Below are 19,445 nucleotides of genomic sequence, written 5' to 3'. Positions count from 1 at the left end.
GGCCTAGAGTGGGTAATGAAGGATTTTCTCACCAGAGCTTTGGCACACCATCCTTCTGTAATTTACTTGCTAAAATGACACTTCTAAAAAGTCAAGTTTCCAAATATCACTCCACTTCTTCCCACTTGCAAAATTCTCCAGCAACTTTTGCATCATGTCAATACACGCAGGTAACACCAATTTCTATACTGTATGTAAATATTTTTCATAGCTGCACGATCCTGACCTCATGAGCTTTCGGTATAGCAGTTTCCACTGTTTCATTGAGCTATTCCGCTTTCAGTAAATTAGCAGTTCTTTTGCGGTTCACACCCTTTGCTTCTTTGGAACTCAATGTAATTTCTTCAAAAAAAAATTATAAATCAGCCAGTTCTAAAATCTGCAGACAGATCATCACAAACACCACATTGTCAACATGGTCCGCATCAGAAACTGGAAAAGGAAATGTGATTGTGCATGATCATGAAATACATGTCAATGATGTAGATAGTGACAATATTTTGAGCGCAGTTTAAGTTCTTTTGTGCGCTAGCAGCAAAACGTGTGTGTGCATGTACACCTTAGAGGGAACATTGATTAGACCTATATCCATTTATGTCTTTCTTATTCAAGTACATATCAAAATATTTCTCAGATGTAGTGATTAGATCAGATTCCACTACCTCCTTAGAATTCCAGTTATCAAAATAAATTACTTATTTTTGCATAATTTACTTATTATTATTTAATTATTTATGGTTTTATATTGCTATATTTCTACACTATTCTTGGTTGGTGCAACTGTAACGAAACCCAGTTTCCCTCGGGATCAGTAAAGTATGTCTGTCTGTCAAATTCCTCTCAAATACCCTTTAAAACTCCTTCTCACTTTAAACTAATGCCCTCTTTTTTTGGGAATCTCTGGGAAAAAGATTGTGACTCACTACCTCTTCTATGCCTCTTATTAAATATATAGCCCTCAACTTCCTTTGCTCCAGGGAAAATAGGTGCATCCCATTCAACCTCTTCCCATAAATCAAGCCCTCCCATCCTGATAAATCCCCACTGCCATTTTCTCCAGCACACCCGCATCCTTCCTCTGTTGTGGAGATCAGAGTGCACACAACTCTTCAAGTGCGGTGTAGGCAATGTTTTGTACATTTGTAACGTAACTCCCAACTTTTATATTCTGTGCATTAATTTACGAAAGCAAGCATGTTAGGCCCACATCCCTTTGTTCATCAACATTTCTTATTACTTCCCCTATTTGATTTTCTAAAATGCATCACTTCACACTTGCCTGGATAAATTCACCTGCCAAGGCTCCACCCAGCTTTCCATCTGATCTAATATCCTGTTGTGGCCCGAGACAAGTTTCTTCACTATCTGGAACTCCGCCAATTATTATCCATCTGCAAACTTTATTAATCATTCCTCCTACATTCGCATCCAAGTTGTTAATATATAATCACAAACAGCAAGAGTTTCAGCCCCAATTCCTGAAGTCATTGAAACATCCTTCTAGTAACCTTCTACTTTGTATCATCAAGCCAGTTTTGGGATCCAATTAGCCAGTTCAACCTGCTTTCCATGTGCCTTAAAGTTAAAAATGTACAGCACCTAAGTCATTTTAGTTACCTTAGTTCAATAACGTGTTTTAAAAAGGCCATGTAAATAGATGAATATCTCTACCCAGTTCCCACATTTTAACTTGTAACTTATTTCCTGGCTAACGGTCCATTTCTAGCCATGTACTTCTGTCTCCTCGTATTGTTTAAGGGAATTTATAAATTGCTGAAGTCATGATGTTGTGCTATAAGTACAGGAATAAATAGTGACCATAACTGAATTTTATGCCAATAGTTAAATTCATTGCGGTGAAGCTTTTGGAATTTTTAAATTCTGCAATTTAAGATGCTTCAACTGCCTAATAATGCAGATGTTATAAATGTTTGGCTCTACCATTTTAAAAAAATGTTATTGAGATACAACACGGCCCAGGCCCTTCTGGCCCTTTGAGCAGCGCCAGCCAGAAACCCCGATTTAATCCTAGCTTAATCACAGGACAATTTACAATGACCAATCAGCCTACCAACCGGTACATTCTTTGAGCTGTGGGAAGGAACTAGCGCACCTGGAGAAAACCCACGTGGTCACAGGGAGAATGTAAAAGCTTCTTACTGACAGAGGTGGGAATTGAACCTGGTTTACTAGTTCTGTAAAGCGTTGTGCTAATCACTAAACTACTGTGTTACCTACATACTTATTCAGAGACTTGCACAATTTTGGAGTATATGCACAATAGGTAGCTAGGGGCATGAGATAATGTAATTTATGATTATAAGTCACAACTCACATTTTTTGTGGAATTCTGGCCCAAATATCTGATTACTGGAGTACTATTTAAAGTGATTTATTTGTGTGGCTGCAGCAAGCATCCATCTTTTAATAATAATTCTGAACTTGGTTTTTTTAATTTTAATTCAAGCTTATAAAATAAGATAAGCTATCAAGTATCATGTTTTTGTTAGATGGACCATCTGACTGATCAGTTGAAAGACAAGACTGACCGATGTAGTGAACTTCTGCTTGCCAAAGAGCAGCTTCAGAGAGATGTGCAAGAACGGAATGAGGAGATTGATAAATTGGAAAACCGAGTCAGGGAACTGGAGCAAGCATTGATCAGTACCACTTACCCCTTACAGAAGGTACTATTTTTGATTTTTAAGCTAAGTTCAAAGGAATGTGTGAACCCGGCTCAGGTAGTATCCTTGCGAGTTTCAACTTGCAGGTTTTATGTGCTCTAATTTCATCTTTCTTTGGGGGTCAGTTTACTGTATACCTGACTCATGCTGAGAGAGTCTTCAATATTATACATTGTCACATTTCAAACCTCTTGAAGATATCCCATCCATAGTACAGCTTCTGATGATGTATGTCACCAGTCATTATTATTATGAAGAACTATATTGACCAAAGAAGAATAGAATAGAAAAATCAAAATACTGAAATATGAATTGCACTGCACCAATGTCATAGATAATCAGGTCGTGAGTTGATTATAGATGGACTTATTAGGTGTGACAAATTCTTGTTAACTTTTCGATAGTTTTGATTGTTGTAGCATAAGTAATCGTTTTAGGGCCTATCAGAAAGGGCATAAATCCAAAGTGACTATTTTAAAAATAGATATTGTTGTGATCAAATCTGAAGCACAATATCCAGTGGTCTAATGATTTCAAAGCACTTGTTGGTATTTTGGAGGCAGTACAGAAAAAGCCCGTACAGTTGGCTAGTGCTTAAGCAGTAACTTGCATGGAGAGGTTTCCAAAGCAAGATTGAGAAGAGATGTAATCAGTTGTTTGCTACAATAGAAAATATGAACAAACTAGAACAAAGAAAAAATGTAATGTCCTGTACAGAATTTATTTGCATATCATATTTACTAACAAATTATATTCATAATTTTCTACCTATGTAACAGAAACATGGTATGTTTATGACCAGGTTCTGAGATTCAAGAAAATAAGCTGTACAAGTGAATTATTTTGAATGGGTGACTTAGGTGACAGTCTTTTCTTGCAGGAAAATGTATGGTATCTATATTCCTACATGCAGATATGACCGTAGTATGTTATTGTAAGCAAATATATTCAATAATTTATTATTGCCATTAAAAAGGTTGAAGAAAGAAAACCACTGGTTACCTTAGAAGTCAAAGGGGATAGTACACTTCAAACACAGCTGCAAGCAGAACGTGATGCTCTAGAAAGAAAGGAGAAAGAGGTAAGATTGGTCTTTGTAATAATGACAGTCATTTAAAAAAACCCTCTGGTTTACTAGTTTCTCTCGAGGTAGCAATCTGCTATCCAGGTTGCAGCAATGTGGTTTGGTTTTTGGAATTTCTCTGAAATGGTTTAACAAAGCGTTCTGATCAGGGGCAATTAGGAGTGACAATAATACTGAGCAACGTTCACATCCCAAAAAAGTAATTTAAAACATGACAGAGTTGCTCATTTTGTGAGACTTGGACATCAGAAGCAGGTTTATTACCACCAGCATGTGACATGAAATTTGTTAACTTAGCAGCAGCAGTTCAATGCAATACATAATCTAGCAGAGAGAGAAAAATAATAATAAATAAAATTTAAAAAATAATAAGTAAACAAGTAAATCAATTACGTACTTATATTGAATAGATTTTTAAAAGTGCAAAAACAGAAATACTGTATATTTTTTAAAATGAGGTAGTGTCCAAAGATACAATGTCCATTTAGGAATCGGATGGCAGAAGGAGGGGAAGAAGCTGTTCCTGAATCACTGAGTGTGTGCCTTCCGGCTTCTGTACCTCCTACCTGATGGTAACAGTGAGAAAAAGGTATGAGAAAAAGGGTGCCTTAATAATGGAGACTGTCTTTCCGAGACACTGCTCCCTAAAGATGTCCTGTGCATTTTGTAGGCTAGTGCCCAAGATGGAGCTGACTGCTTCTTTCGGTCCTGTGCAGTAGTCCCTCCATACCAGACAGTGACGCAACCTGTCAGAATGCTCTCCAGCGTACATCTATAGAAATTTTTAAGTGTATTTGTTGACATGCCAAATCTCTCTAAACTCCTAATACAGTATAGCCACTGTCTTGCCTTCTTTATAACTACATTGATATGTTGGGACCAGGTTAGATCCTCAGAGATCTTGACACCCAGGAACTTGAAGCTGCTCACTCTCTCCACTTCTGATCCCTCTATGACGATCGGTATGTGCTCCTTCATCTTACCCTTCTGGAAGTTCACAATCAGCTCTTCCATCTTACTGACGTTGAGTGCCAGGTTGTTGCTGCGGCACCACTCCACTAGTTGGCATATCTCACTCCTGTATGTCCTCTCGTCACCACCTGAGATTCTACCAACAATGGTTGTATCATCAGCAAATTTATAGATGGTATTTGAGCTATGCCTAACCACACAGTGATGTGTATACAGAAAGTAGAGCAGTGGACCTAGCACACAGTCCTGAGGTGCACCAGTGTTGATCGTCAGTGAGGAGGGTATGTTAGCACCAATCCGCACAGACTGTGGTCTTCCAGTTAGGAAGTTGAGGATCCAATTGCAGAGGGAGGTACAGAGGCCCAGGTTCTGCAACTTCTCAATCAGGATTGTGGCAATGATGGTATTAAATGCTGAGACCAACCTCTCAAACTATTTCATCACTGTCGATGTGAGTGCTACCAGGCGATAGTTGTTAAGGCAGCCCACATTACTCTTCTTAGGCACTGGTATAATTGTTGCCTTTTTAAAGCAAGTGGGAACTACCACCCATAGCAGTGAGAGGTTGAAAATGTCCTTGGATGCTCTCGCTAGTTGGTTGGCACAGGTTTTCAGAGCCTTACTCCCATCGGGACCTTATGCCTTGCGAGGGTTCACTCTCTTTAAAGACAGCCTAACGTTAGCCTCTGAGACAGCTCACAGAGTCATCAGGTACAGCAGGGATCTTCACAGCAGTAGAGATGTTCTCCCTTTCAAAGCGGGCATTGAGTTCATCTGGTAGTGAAGCATCGCTGCCATTCATGCGGTTGGGTTTCACTTTGTAGGAAGTAATGTCTTGCAGACCCTGTCAGAGTTGCCATGCATCTGATGTCACCTCCAACCTCATTCGAAAGTGTCTCTCCGCCCTTGAAATAACCCTCTGCAAATCATACCTGGTGTTCTGGTACAGGCCTGAGTTGTCAGACTTGAATGCCACAGATCTAGCGTTCAGCAGACGACATACCTCCTGGTTCATCCACAGCTTTTGGTTTGGGAATGTGCAGTAAGTCTTTGTGGGCACACACTCATCCACACAGGTTTTAATGAAGTCAATAACAACTGCAGCATACTCATCCAGGTTCAAAGATGAATCCCTGAATATAGTCCAGTCCACCAACTCAAAGCAGTCCTATAGGTGCTCTTGTGCTTCCCTTGTCCATACCTTCTTGGTCCTCACTACTGGTGCTGCAGTCTTCAGTCTCTGCCTATACTCAGGGAGTAGAAGTACAGTCAGGTGATCAGACTTCCCGAAGTGAGGGCGTGGAATAGCACGGTAGGCATTCTTGATGGTGGTGTAGCAATGGTCCAGTGTGTTGTTTCCTCTGGTATTGCAAGTGACCTGTTGATGGGAGTTGCTTAGTGATTTTTTTTCAGACTGGCCTATTAAAATATCCCAAAACAATGGTGAAGGCGTTAGGATACGCTTTGATCCCACTACTCAGATCATCTAAAGCCTGCTTGACACTGGCCTGAGGTGGAATGTAAACTGCTACCAAAATGACCCCGTAGAACTCCCATGGTAGGTTAAAAGGGCGGCACTTTACTGTTAGATTTTCCAGGTGTGGTTGAGCAGAACTGGGACAGCACTGATATATTTGTGCACCAAGAGTTGATCATGAGGCATACTCCTCCACCTCTGCTTTTAACAGACTCTATACATCTATCCTGACAGTGTGTAGTAATGTTGATATGAATCACTGCATCTGGAATGGAAGGGGTTAACCAGGATTCCGAGAAACAAAAGACACACGCAGTCCCAGTGTCCCTCTGATTCAGCACCCTGGCTCTGAGATCATTGATTTTATTCACCAGAGACTGCATGTTCACCAGCAAAACAGTCAGTATAGGAAGTTTAAAACCCCGTTTCCTTAAACGCATTTGTAATCCTGATCTACACCCGCGCTTCCTCCGAGGTGTCCTCCGTGGGCTCTCCCGACCACAGACCATGTTGTTTCCGTCGGTTTTAAGCAGCAATAGTTCATTTAAATGCATTAAAATATCTTTGTTGACTGTACTGACCTTGGAGGCTGTTGTGCTTTTTAGCGTTAAAGGAATAGGTTAATGCTGACCTGAAGGGCAAGGACAATGAGAGGTTAATTAGAAGAGGTCATTGGAGTGTGAGAAAGTTACATGAACAGGTTTAGGCAGAGGCATTATTGATGTGATATTGATTATATGAACCAGGAATGTATAACAGTTTATTAAATCAGATTAATGCTTAAAAATATTATTTCTAAACATCCCTAAAACTTCTGAAGTGTGTTGGAATTGCACTTTAATGACATAACTTATGAACATGAAAATCAGTTCTGAATTGCTTCAAATGCTTGGACTTGGCAAACCTTTCTTTGCTACATTTTTTCTCACATTTATCAATTGTTTTCCACTGACCTCTTCATTTTTATTTACATGGTTTTACTTCGTCATTATTCACCATTTCCTAGTTCCCGGAGTGTCCTCTTATGATCTTCTCCCTGGACTTTTAATTTTTCAGAGCATACATTAAAAAAGTTTCATAACTTTTTAAATCTTTGCCCTGTTCCAAGATTTTAAAAATCTAGGAACTGGTCCAAGATTTCTTAAATACGTACACAATGCTGGAAGAACTCAGCAGGTCAGGCAGCATCCGTGAGAAAAGAGTAGCCAACGTTTCGGGCCGAGACCCTTCATCAGGAATGGGGGGGGGGGGGGGGAAGAGAGGGCCGAAGTCCAGTAATAGAGATAGGGGAGGGGGTAAGACCTAGAGGTGCCAGGTGAAAAACCAATCAGAGGAAAGATAAAGGGGGGAGGGGGAGGGAATAAGCATGAAAGAACTGTAGAGATAAAGAAGCAGAAAGTTGAAAGGGGAGAGAGGCAGAGAGGGACCTGGGATAGGGGAAGGGGAGGGGGAGGGAATTACCGGAAATTGGAGAATTCAATGTTCATACCACCAGGCTGGAGGCTACCCAGACGGTAGATGAGGTGTTGCTCCTCCAACCTGAGTTTGGCCTCATCATGGCAGTAGAGGAGGCTATGTATGGACATATCTAGATGGGAATGAGCGGCAGAGTTGGGTGGCAACTGGGAGGTCCTGTCTATTGTGACGGACGGAGCGTAGGTGCTTGACGAAGCGGTCCCCCAATTTGCGTTGGGTCTCGCTGATGTAGAGGAGCCCACACCGGAAGCACCGGATGCAATAGGTGACTCCAGCCGACTCACAGGTGAAGTGTTGCCTCACCTGGAAGGACTGTCTGGGGTCTGGAATGGTGGTAAGGGGGGAGGTGTGGGTACAGGTGTAGCATTTGCGCTTGCAGGGATAAGTGCCAGGTGGGAGTTCGGTGGGGAGAGATGTGTGGACCAGGTAGTTGCGGAGGGAATGATCCCTGCGAAAAGCTGAGAGGGGTAGGGAGGGAAAGACGTGCTTGGTGGTGGGGTCCTGTTGAAGGTGGATTTCTTAATGGCCTCTCTTATTAATGTCTCCATGCTCTCTGTGATTGTTTTTCCTACTGTGTTGGTTTCCATGTCTATTCTATAACATGAACTGTCATTTATACTTTGCATAAGGATGGTATTGGTTTTTGTACAGTGAAAGAAATTTAGTTAGAGAAGTTTCATCACTGGGTGCATATGACTATATTTTGTGCACTACACTTCATACAAAGGAAAATCATACTGCTGATGATTGATGGTTAATCACTTGGTTTGTGCTGGATTACAGATTGGAAACTTGGAAGAACAATTAGAACAGTTCAGAGAAGAGCTATTAAATAAGAATGAAGAAGTTCAGCAATTGCATATGCAGTTAGAAATTCAGAGGAAGGAGTCTACCACTCAACTACAGGAGATCCAACAAGAAAACAAACAACTTAAGGCAAGTGCTTCCCCATTCAACAACACAAGGCTGTTTACTGCACTTTAATTAGCTTAACTTAATTAGTTGAGCAGCCATAGCCATACCACCCTTTATATGAAGGAACTACCCCTGATTTCCCTTTTAAAGTTTAAGATTAGTTTTAAGATTAGATTGCAAATTTCAACTAAATACAGGTTGAGCACCCTTTATTCAAAATTGCAAAATCCAAAAACCTTCAAAATCTGACATTTTTTGGAGCGTTGTCATGACATCTCAAATGGAAAATTCCACAAGACACTGGGACTAGGAACAAGGGAAGGTTCCCAGGCAATGCACAGGTCTCTGCACACCACAGACTGATCCTGAGAAGTGACCTTGCGTATGGAATGAAAAATAGATAAACACTGCATCAAGTGAAAAATGAAAAACTTGAATGTGTATTGAAAGAGTGGTTTCCTCAGTGTCAGAGTGAATGCCACTTAACAGAATGCTGATCGTGACACAAGCAAAGATCTATCACAACAAACTGAAAATTTAGGGTAATTATGAATATTCAGCAGGCTGATTGCAGAAATTTAAGAAAAGGCACTAAATTCTAAAGGATTCATGGTGATAAAGCATCTGCTGATCACGAAGCAGCAGAGAAATTCATTGATAAGTTTCCCAAGATAGACTCCGATGAAAATCTAGATGCTGAATAGCTCCATCTGTACATACTTGTGACGAGCAAGTGTAAAACAAAGACTGCTGACCAGTAGCACATAGATTTGGGAATGATGGTAATGCCAAACAGTTACTGAGTGTCCACCTGGCAACTGAAGTAGTGATAGCTATTAAAATATTATATAAAACTACCTTCAGGATGTGTATATATATAAGTTTTATATGCAATATAAATGGATTTCATGTTTGCATTTCAGTCCCATCCCCAATGTTTCTCTTTATATATATATATATTCCAAAATCCAGAGTCCGAAATACTTTCGGCCGCAAACATTTCAGATGAGGAGTGCTCAACCTGTAATGTTACAGGCCTTGCATAGAACTTGCAGTTAAAGTTACAAATTGTCATCATTTAAAGAGTATTTTTTATGGTGAGCTCTAAGATTTAATGCAGTCGTGTAGCATGGAAACAAGCGACTTTGGTCCAACTCATCCATGCTGATTGTGTTATCCAGCAAACTAGTCCCATTGGCCCAAAGTCCTCTAAACGTCTCCTATCTAGCTACTTGACTAGATGGCTCTTAGATACTGCTAATGTGTCCGCCTCAACCATTAATTCTGGCAGCTCCTTTGAAATACATACCACCCTTTATATGAAGAAACTACCCCGATTTCCCTTTTAAATCTGCTGCCTCTAATCTTAAACCTATGCCTTCTTGTTTTTAGCCTCTATCTTGGGTTAAAGGCTATATGCTTTCACCCTGTCTATGCTCCTTGTGATCTTTTGTACCTCTATCAGATCACCCCTCAATCTTCAACATTCCAGGGAACGAAGTCGGAGTCTATGCAAATTCTCTTGTAACTCAGGCCCCGAATCCAGGCAAAATCCTGGTAAATCATTTCTGTACGGTTTCCAGTTTAGTAACATCTTCCCTATAACAGGGTGACACAATACTCCAAGTGTGGCCTCACCAACATTTTGTGTAACTGCTGCATAACTTTCCAACTCTGATAGTCAATGCCCTGACTGAAGGCCAGTGTGCCAAACACTGTCTCCACCACCCTATTTACCTGTGACACTATTTTCAGCAAACTGTACACTTAACTCTTCTAGGCTATTCTTGTCCATATTTTAATGCTAGGAGCATTGTAAGAAAGGTGGATGAGCTTAAAGTGTGGATTGATACCTGGAATTATGATGTTGTAGCTATTAGTGAAACATGGTTGCAGGAAGGGTGTGATTGGCAACTAAATATTCCTGGATTTAGTTGCTTCAGGAGTGATAGAGTAGGAGGGGCCAGAGGAGGAGGTGTTGCATTGCTTGTCCGAGAAAATCTTATGGCGGTGCTTTGGAAGGATAGATTACAGAGCTCCTCTAGGGAGACTATTTGGGTGGAATTGAGGAATGGGAAAGGTGTAGTAACACTGATAGGAGTGTATTATAGGCCACCTAATGGGGAGCGTGAGTTGGAAGAGCAAATGTGTAAGGAGATAGCAGATATTTGTAGTAAACACAAGGTGGTGATTGTGGGAGATTTTAATTTTCCACACATAGATTGGGAAGCTCATTCTGTAAAAGGGCTGGATGGTTTAGAGTTTGTGAAATGTGTGCAGGATAGTTTTTTGCAACAATACATAGAAGTACCGACTAGAGATGGGGCAGTGTTGGATCTCCTGTTAGGGAATGCGATAGGTCAGCTGACAGATGTATGTGTTGGGGAGCACTTCGGGTCCAGTGATCACAATAGCATTAGCTTCAATATAATTATGGAGAAGGACAGGACTGGACCTAGAGTTGAGATTTTTGATTGGAGAAAGGCTAACTTTGAGGAGATGCGCAGGGATTTAGAGAGAGTGGATTGGGTCAAGTTGTTTTATGGGAAGGATGTAATAGAGAAATAGAGGTCATTTAAGGGTGAAATTATGAGGGTACAGAATCTTTATGTTCCTGTTCGGTTGAAAGGAAAGGTTAAAGGTTTGAAAGCGCCATGGTTTTCAAGGGATATTAGAAACTTGGTTCAGAAAAAGAAGGATGTCAACAATAGATATAGGCAGCATGGAGTAAAGGAATTGCTCGAGGAATATAAAGAATGTAAAAGGAAACTTAAGAAAGAGATTAGAAAAGCTAAAAGAAGTTACGAGTTTCGTTTGGCAAATAAGGTGGAAGTAAATCCGAAAGGCTTCTACAGTTATATTAAAAGCAAGAGGATAGTGAGGGATAAAATTGGTCCCTTAGAGAATCAGGGTGGTCAGCTATGTGTGGAGCCGAGGGAGATGGGAGAGATTTTGAACGATTTCTTCTGTTCGGTATTCACTAAGGAGAAGGATATTGAATGGTGTAAGGTGTGGGAAACAAGTAAGGAAGTTATGGAACCTATGACAATTAAAGAGGTGGAAGTACTGGCGCTTTTAAGAAATTTAAAAGTGGATAAATCTCCGGGTCCTGACCGGATATTCCCCAGGACCTTGAGGGAAGTTTATGTAGAGATAGCAGGAGCTCTGACGGAGATCTTTCAGATGACATTAGAAACGGGGATTGTGCCGGAGGATTGGCATATTGCTCATGTGGTTCCATTGTTTAAAAAGGGTTCTAGAAGTAAGCCTGGCAATTATAGACCTGTCAGTTTGACATCAGTGGTGGGTAAATTAATGGAAAGTATTCTTAGAGATAGTATTTATAATTATCTGGATAGACAGGATCTGATTAGGAGTAGCCAGCATGGATTTGTGCATGGAAGGTCATGTTTGACAAACCTTATTGAATTTTTTGAAGTAGTTACGAGGAATGTTGACGAGGGTAAGGCAGTGGATGTAGTCTATATGGACTTCAGCAAGGCCTTTGACAAAGTTCCACATGGAAGGTTAGTTAAGAAGGTTCAGTCGTTAGGTATTAATGCTGGAGTAATAAAATGGATTCAACAGTGGCTAGATGGGAGATGCCAGAGAGTAGTGGTGGATAATTGTTTATCGGGATGGAGGCCGGTGACTAGCGGGGTGCCTCAGGGATCTGTTTTGGGCCCAATGTTGTTTGTAATATACATAAATGATCTGGATGATGGGGTGGTAAATTGGATTAGTAAGTATGCTGATGATACTAAGGTAGGAGGTGTTGTGGATAATGAGGTGGGTTTTCAAAGCTTGCAGGGAGATTTATGCCGGTTAGAAGAATGGGCTGAACGTTGGCAGATGGAGTTTAATGCTGAGAAGTGTGAGGTTCTACATTTTGGCAGGAATAATCCAAATAGAACATACAGGGTAAATGGTAGGGCATTGAGGAATGCAGTGGAACAGAGAGATCTAGGAATAACAGTGCATAGTTCCCTGAAGGTGGAGTCTCATGTAGATAGGGTGGTGAAGAAGGCTTTTGGAACGCTGGCCTTTATAAATCAGAGCATTGAGTACAGAAGTTGGGATGTAATGTTAAAATTGTACAAGGCATTGGTAAGGCCAAATTTGGAATATTGTGTACAGTTCTGGTCACCGAATTATAGGAAAGATATCAATAAATTAGAGAGAGTGCAGAGACGATTTACTAGGATGTTACCTGGGTTTCAGCACTTAAGTTACAGAGAAAGGTTGAACAAGTTAGGTCTCTATTCATTGGAGCGTAGAAGGTTGAGGGGGGATTTGATCGAGGTATTTAAAATGTTGAGAGGGATAGATAGAGTTGACGTGAATAGGCTGTTTCCATTGAGAGTAGGGGAGATTCAAATGAGAGGACATGATTTGAGAGTTAGGGGGCAAAAGTTTAAGGGAAACACGAGGGGGTATTTCTTTACTCAGAGAGTGATAGCTGTGTGGAATGAGCTTCCTGTAGAAGTAGTAGAGGCCAGTTCAGTTGAGTCATTTAAGGTAAAATTGGATAGGTATATGGACAGGAAAGGAGTGGAGGGTTATGGGCTGAGTGCGGGTAGGTGGGACTAGGTGAGATTAAGAGTTCGGCACGGACTAGGAGGGCCGGAATGGCCTGTTTCCGTGCTGTGATTGTTATATGGTTATATGGTTATAACTCCCCAAGACTCTACTATTTGCTATATAAGTCCTATCCTAGTCTGATCTTCTAAAATACAATACCTCATTAGTCTGGATTGTAAGACTTTTGCCCATCCTCAGCCCACATACCTTGCTGATAGAGAATACCTGTAGTTTTTCACAACCTTCTACAACTGTCTGTTTTATTATCACACGCAAACTTGCCAAACATGTCTTTTACATTAACATGCAAACTGTTTATATTAATGACTAGAAATAAAGGTCCCAGCATCAGCCCTGTAGCACTACACTAGACACAATCCTCCAGTCCAAGAACCAACCCTCAACCATCACCTATTCAATCTAACCTTCTGTACTAGACTGTCACGAGGGACATTGTCAAAGACTTTGCTAAGATTTATATAGACAACATCCATTGCTCTACCCTCATCTGCCCTTTTGGTTACTTCCTTGAAGAGCTCCAAGGGATTTATTACGTACGATTTCCCAAGCCACAAAGCTGTGTTGACTGTACTGAATCAGACCTTGTCTCTCCACGTGGTAGATCCTGTCCCTCAAAACCCCCTCCAGCAATTTTCCCATCACTGATGTTGGACTAACTGGCCTGTTAGTTTCCTGGCTTGTTTTTGCTACCCTTTATAAACAATAGTACCTCATTAGCCACTCTCCTTTCCTCCTGTTCTCACTTGTGGCCAGAGATGAAGCAAAAATCTCTGCAGAGGTCTCTGCAGTTTCTTCTCTAGTTTCCCACAAAGTCTAAAATGTCCTAGATCAGGCCTAGGGAATTTATCCTCCTTAATGCACTTTAAGGCTTCCAATCACAAACAAGATGCAGATGCCGGAATTCCGAGCAACACACACAAAATGCTGAAGGAACTCAGCAGGACAGAACAGGCAGCATCTAGGAAAGGAATACAGTCAGTGTTTCGGGCTGAAAGCCTTCGGCAGGACTGGTTTTGGCCTGAAATGTTGACTGTACTCTTTTCCTAGAGGCTGCCTGGCTACTGAATTCCTCCAGCATTTTGTGTGTGTTGTTAAGGCCTCCAATACCACCTTCCTGCTAGTTTGTACTTGTCCTACACAATGTCACTCATTTTCGCAATTTCCTTAGCTTCAATTGTTGTCTCCATAGTAACTGCTGAAGAGAAATATTCATTAAAATCTCATCCATTTCCTTGGTTTCCATCTGCTTGAAAAATTGCATTGATCCCTTGAGCTCAGAATCATTTTGTGGTAACAGGAGACACCAATAGCTCAAATGATTTTACAAGACAAAGTACAATTCTTATAATACATTGTTAAGTTGAGAAGTTTGTGAAAGCCTTTCTCTAGAGCAGGGGTTCTCAACCTGAGGTCCATGAACCTTTTAGATAATGGTGGCATAAAGAAGGTTGGGAACCCCTGCTCTAGAGTTTACTTCTGCGCTACGAAACTATTACTGATTCCAGCTCGCAGTTCCGAAGGGAGTTGCCAACATTCAGTGCCAGGTCCAGACTCATTTGCCCCAATATATAAGCTGAAATTCTGGGTATCCCTGGGTAGCACATCTGTTACTCTACCCCATAATTTTCTAATATCTGCAATAGAGATGGAAAAAACAATACATTCAGGTCATTTTTATTTAATACTGTGTAAGCTGATACAGGTTCAACAAGTACACATCCTAGTCTTACTCGTTGGAGCATGTCTGTACAAGTATCAGCACTTTTCTGAATTAAAGGCTGAATATAAATTTGCACTCAGGAGTTGAAGTTTCTGTCCAGTTAAGATGGCAGATCTGTTGTCATAGAGAAAATCTTTGATATTAGTAACTATCTGCTTTCATAATACTATCCAAACCTTTTTGGATAGTTTACCATATTTGGCTGCATTTGCATCTTATACTTTAGTGATGTTTTTATTGATTATTATAAAGGGTTTAATTTGGATATCCCTTAATATTCTCTAGCGCACATATCCTGACATGGGCTAATGCCACCTTGAAATCAATATATTTTCCATATGGATGTTTCCATTTTGTGTTAACATTACATTTAAGAAATAAAATTCATTTTATCCTTAATCACTGAATATTTTTACATTATATTTCATCCTTCAATTGACAGAATGAGGTGGAAAACTTGCTGGCATCTCTCAAAGATTCTAGTGAATCATTTGAAAACCGTCACTCGCCTGTTGAGAATTTATCTAGAAATCTCAAAGAAAAAGATGATGAAATAGTAAAACTTAATGAGCAAGTTATAACAATGCAGCAACAACTGGAAATCTTTTCTGACAATAAGGTCAGTAAAATCAGATAAGTGGTCTCTTATGAGTTATTTCTCTGATGTGTTTAAAGGTAAATATAGAAAATTTATATTCTGAAGTTAGTGGCTTTCTAATCCTTTTACCCAAATTTCTTTAATCCAATAGTGCTCTGTACCAAAATTTACTGGATCTCAAATTGAGACTCAGCAGCGCATAAGAGTTCCTTAAATCTTTTGCTATTTTTTGAGCCCTGTAAGATCTAGTATGTTGTTGACACAGATAAAGGTTTAGGATTCTTTTCATCTCCTGCCTAATAAATGACAGAAGTGATACTACATTTGACCAAAACAAAATACCTGATTTTGCTCCTATATCTTCTGGTTTAACTCTTCTGAATAGTAAACTCTATCTTAAATTCTTTACGTTCATTGGAGGTGTGAGTGCCACAAACAAGGTTTAAGGCAAATTTCAAAACCCAAAGGAACAAAGCCAGGGTTGTTACCGGATTCAGTACTTCTGAAATGGGGCATGTTCAGAGTCACACTCAATGGTGCTTGACATAGTCATGCACTTTGACTGAAATATAACTAATGCAACTGTACCTAAAAGATCAAGCTCTTGTGAATACACAGCACAAATCATTGCTGAGTAAAAATTTAAGTGTAGCAAAACCTTACCATCATAGGTGAAGGAAAAAGAGTAGTTTAATAGGTTACAAATCACACTAGTAAATAGAATGTCATAAGTGAGCCAGAGGGGAATGAGTTGCAATTTTTCCAGATGCAAGTGTGAAAGGAATTTTGGTCAGGTGGAGTACAGGGGATGCAACTGATGAAGTTTACAAGAAAATGGCTGCCTTTGAACGTGGCTATGATCAGAATCATGGGAATAGTGAGTGGTCACTGTGCCAGCAAGGTTCTGAGGGAAGACCGTGAATATGCATAGGACAATTTATTTGGAAGAGGGAATTACAAAAGGGGCAGTTGGTGTAATTGATCATAAGAAAGCAGTTAGCAGATTATAGAGGCAAATATAATGGCTGCACTAGAACTGTGGCAAGAAAGGTGCTAACAGGGTAATGGTGATGTTTTAGGAGTGAGGTTCATGATGTAAATTACCAAAAAGATGCAGTAGTTAAGGGTCAGTGCATGACAAAGAAAAAATTCCATGTTTGTTAAAGTAGCTGAAAATTGAGCCACTAGAAACTAATCTTTACAGTGTTCCTAATGCTGGAAATTCAGTTTATTTATACAATGTTTTCCTTTTTTCAGCTTACTGAGAAAAAGGATGAGCAGATCAGGGACTTGGAAGCCCAAATAGAGTATCTTAAAAGTGACCAAGAACGTCTTAAAAAGCATAATGAGGAAGAGGTTGAACAATTAAATGAAGTTATAGAAAAGTTACAACAGGAGCTGACAAAAGTAATGCCATTGGGATTAGTTTCTTCTGACGAGGAAGAGAATTTGAAGCATCAGCTTGATGCGATGAATGTGGAAAAAGAGCTCCTGCAGCAACAGATAGATAAGCAGAGAGAAGAGGTGATATTCACAAAGCAGAAACTTGAAGAGCAAAGCAAAATGTTGCAAACTCAGGGATTAGAATTAGCAAATATCACAGTGGAGAAAAGGGGTAATTTTCCAGAAGGTTCACGGAACACTATAAACAATGTGACAGTCCAGATGCAGGAGCTGCAGATTGCTATCAAAGAGAAAGAAAAAGAGTTAGATTTGTGTAACCTTCAAATACAAAACCTAAAGCAACAGGCCCAGGCTGAAGCTAAAGTACATGAGAAGCAAATTCTTGCTCTGGAAGAGGCTCTCAGAGAAAAAGTGGCAACAGTTCTCGTGAGTCAGGTACAGTTAAAGGCTGTACAGCAACAAGTTGGGCTTTGCCTAGAGCAACAACTGAATCAAATCAACGGAAAAGGTCACATTCCCAATATCAAGGAAGATACTGTTTTGGTGCAGCAACTACAGGAAGGAGAACAAATGCAGGTACGCCCAATGGGATCAATTAATTCCACATCATAAAGAACAATATCTTACAAACTTGACTGAGTCTTTTTAGGAGCTGACATAGATGAACAATGAAGTTAGAGCAATTTATGTTTTACACATGGACTTTACTAAAACTTTTTGCCAAGGTCGCTCATTGCAGACTGGTCCCAAAGAACCATGGAATTCATAGAGACACGTTAGAGGGATTAAAAATTGGTTTTGCCATTGAAGATGGAAGGTAGTGGTGGAGGGATGTTGTACTGACAGGGGATCTGTGGTTGCTGATATTCCACAAGAATCATTGATGGGACCTCTGTTGTTTGTGCTACTTTCAAGTAATCTACACAAAATTGTAAGTGGGCTGAACAGTAAGTTTGCAGGCAACGCATGAATTGGAGGAGTGTGGATAGTGAGGAAGATTGTCAAAGGATTCAGCAGGATATAGATGGTAGATGGAGTTCAATCCAGACAAATGTGAGCTGTTGCACTTCAAGATGTTAAATGTAAAAGGAAAGTATATAGCGAATGGCAAGACACTTGGGAACGCTGATGTATCTTGGGTGTAAGACTATAGCTTCATGAAAGTGGCAACACAGTAGATAGGGTTGTAAAGAAGTTGTATGGCAAGCTTGACTTTGTTGGTCGAGATGTTATAAAAGTAGGGAACTCGTTGCAGCTCTGTGAAAATGGTTAGGCCACACTTGAAGAATTATGTGCAGTTCTGGTCACTCTGTTACAGGAAGGAAAGTGCAGAAGAGGTTCACTAGGAGGTTGCCTGGATTAGAGAATACTAGACAAAAGGAGAACATGGACAATATTGAACTGTTTCCTCTGGAACGTCAGAGTCTGAGGGGTGACCTGATACCCGTATATAAAATTGGGGGATTGGTTGGGTAGATAGTGTTTTTCCCCAGGGTGGAAATGTCACATAGTAGTGGGCATAGGTTTAAGGTGAGAGGTGCATTTTGAAGGAGATTCATGAGTTAAGTGTTTAGTTTTTACAGATTATTCCTGAAATGTAGTAGCAAGGGTGGTGAATGTAGACAAGGTAGTAAGATATAGGGAGCATTTAAACAAGCATATGTGCAGACAGTGAATGGAGGAATATTGAGTCTGTGCAGGCAGAAGTACAGTTTAAATTAGCATCAAGATTGTCACAAACATCATAAGTTGAAGGGCCAGTTCCTGTGCTGTACTGTTCAATGTACCAATTTACCATTATTTGATGAGCTGTGAGAAGAATTTGTTAGGAAAACATTTAAAGAACATCAAATGAAAATTTAAGTTTAGAGACCTGATTGTTTTGGTCTTAATATTGTCATAGAAACATAGAAAACCTACAGCACAATACAGGCCCTTTGGCCCACAATGCTGTGCCGAACATGTACTTACTTAGCCCTCTATTTGTCATATTGATGATCTCATCTTATTATTGTATACATATAACATTTTTTTTAAATCTCCTTGGCTTTGCAGGATGTTAAAACAAGGCCATCAGTAGAACAACCTTCTCAGCTAGATGCCACTTCCATAACTGACCTGATTGTAGAATTAAATCAGGTCAAAGCTGAAGCTGCAATTACCAAAGAAGAATTAAATAGTTGCAGAGAGGAGACAGAAAAACTCCAGGAAGACTTGCAGGTAGATTTTGAAAGCTATTCTTTCTGTATCTGGAAACCTACTGCACAGTTGGCATCTACAGTATGCACATGTCACAGGCTCTTCTTTGTTAGACTCTGTTCCCACATTCTCTGATTCTCTCTTATAATCATTATTACAGTCTCATCTTTCCAATAGTTTTGCTATTCCTCTGTCTTGTGCTCTATCTCTTGAGTTCCTCCTAAACCACTGTTAATTTTGAATAGGTATGATATTGTAACTATGTTCCCTCAAATGGAAATCGATTTATCCAACTTGATTCACCCCTTAAGACA

At 40.1% G+C, this 19,445-nt stretch overlaps 1 protein-coding gene across 4 annotated transcripts in view; it reads left to right on the top strand.

Moving 5' to 3' along the window:
* Positions 1-19,445, top strand: part of akap9 (A kinase (PRKA) anchor protein 9) — a 206,028-nt gene that overhangs the window by 141,383 nt on the left and 45,200 nt on the right. For all 4 annotated transcript variants that reach the window (XM_073054488.1, XM_073054489.1, XM_073054487.1 and 1 more), the window contains 6 exons: positions 2,511-2,687; positions 3,661-3,765; positions 8,477-8,629; positions 15,373-15,549; positions 16,786-17,508; positions 18,988-19,152. In XM_073054488.1, coding sequence (XP_072910589.1) covers positions 2,511-2,687; positions 3,661-3,765; positions 8,477-8,629; positions 15,373-15,549; positions 16,786-17,508; positions 18,988-19,152 — 1,500 coding nt within the window. The remainder of the gene's footprint in view (positions 1-2,510; positions 2,688-3,660; positions 3,766-8,476; positions 8,630-15,372; positions 15,550-16,785; positions 17,509-18,987; positions 19,153-19,445) is intronic.

This window comes from Hemitrygon akajei, chromosome 8 (assembly GCF_048418815.1).
Source record: "Hemitrygon akajei chromosome 8, sHemAka1.3, whole genome shotgun sequence".
In the NCBI taxonomy this organism is placed as follows: Eukaryota; Metazoa; Chordata; class Chondrichthyes; order Myliobatiformes; family Dasyatidae; genus Hemitrygon; species Hemitrygon akajei.
Note: the sequence above shows the minus strand (reverse complement) of the source record. Positions and strands in the feature narration are given on the sequence as shown.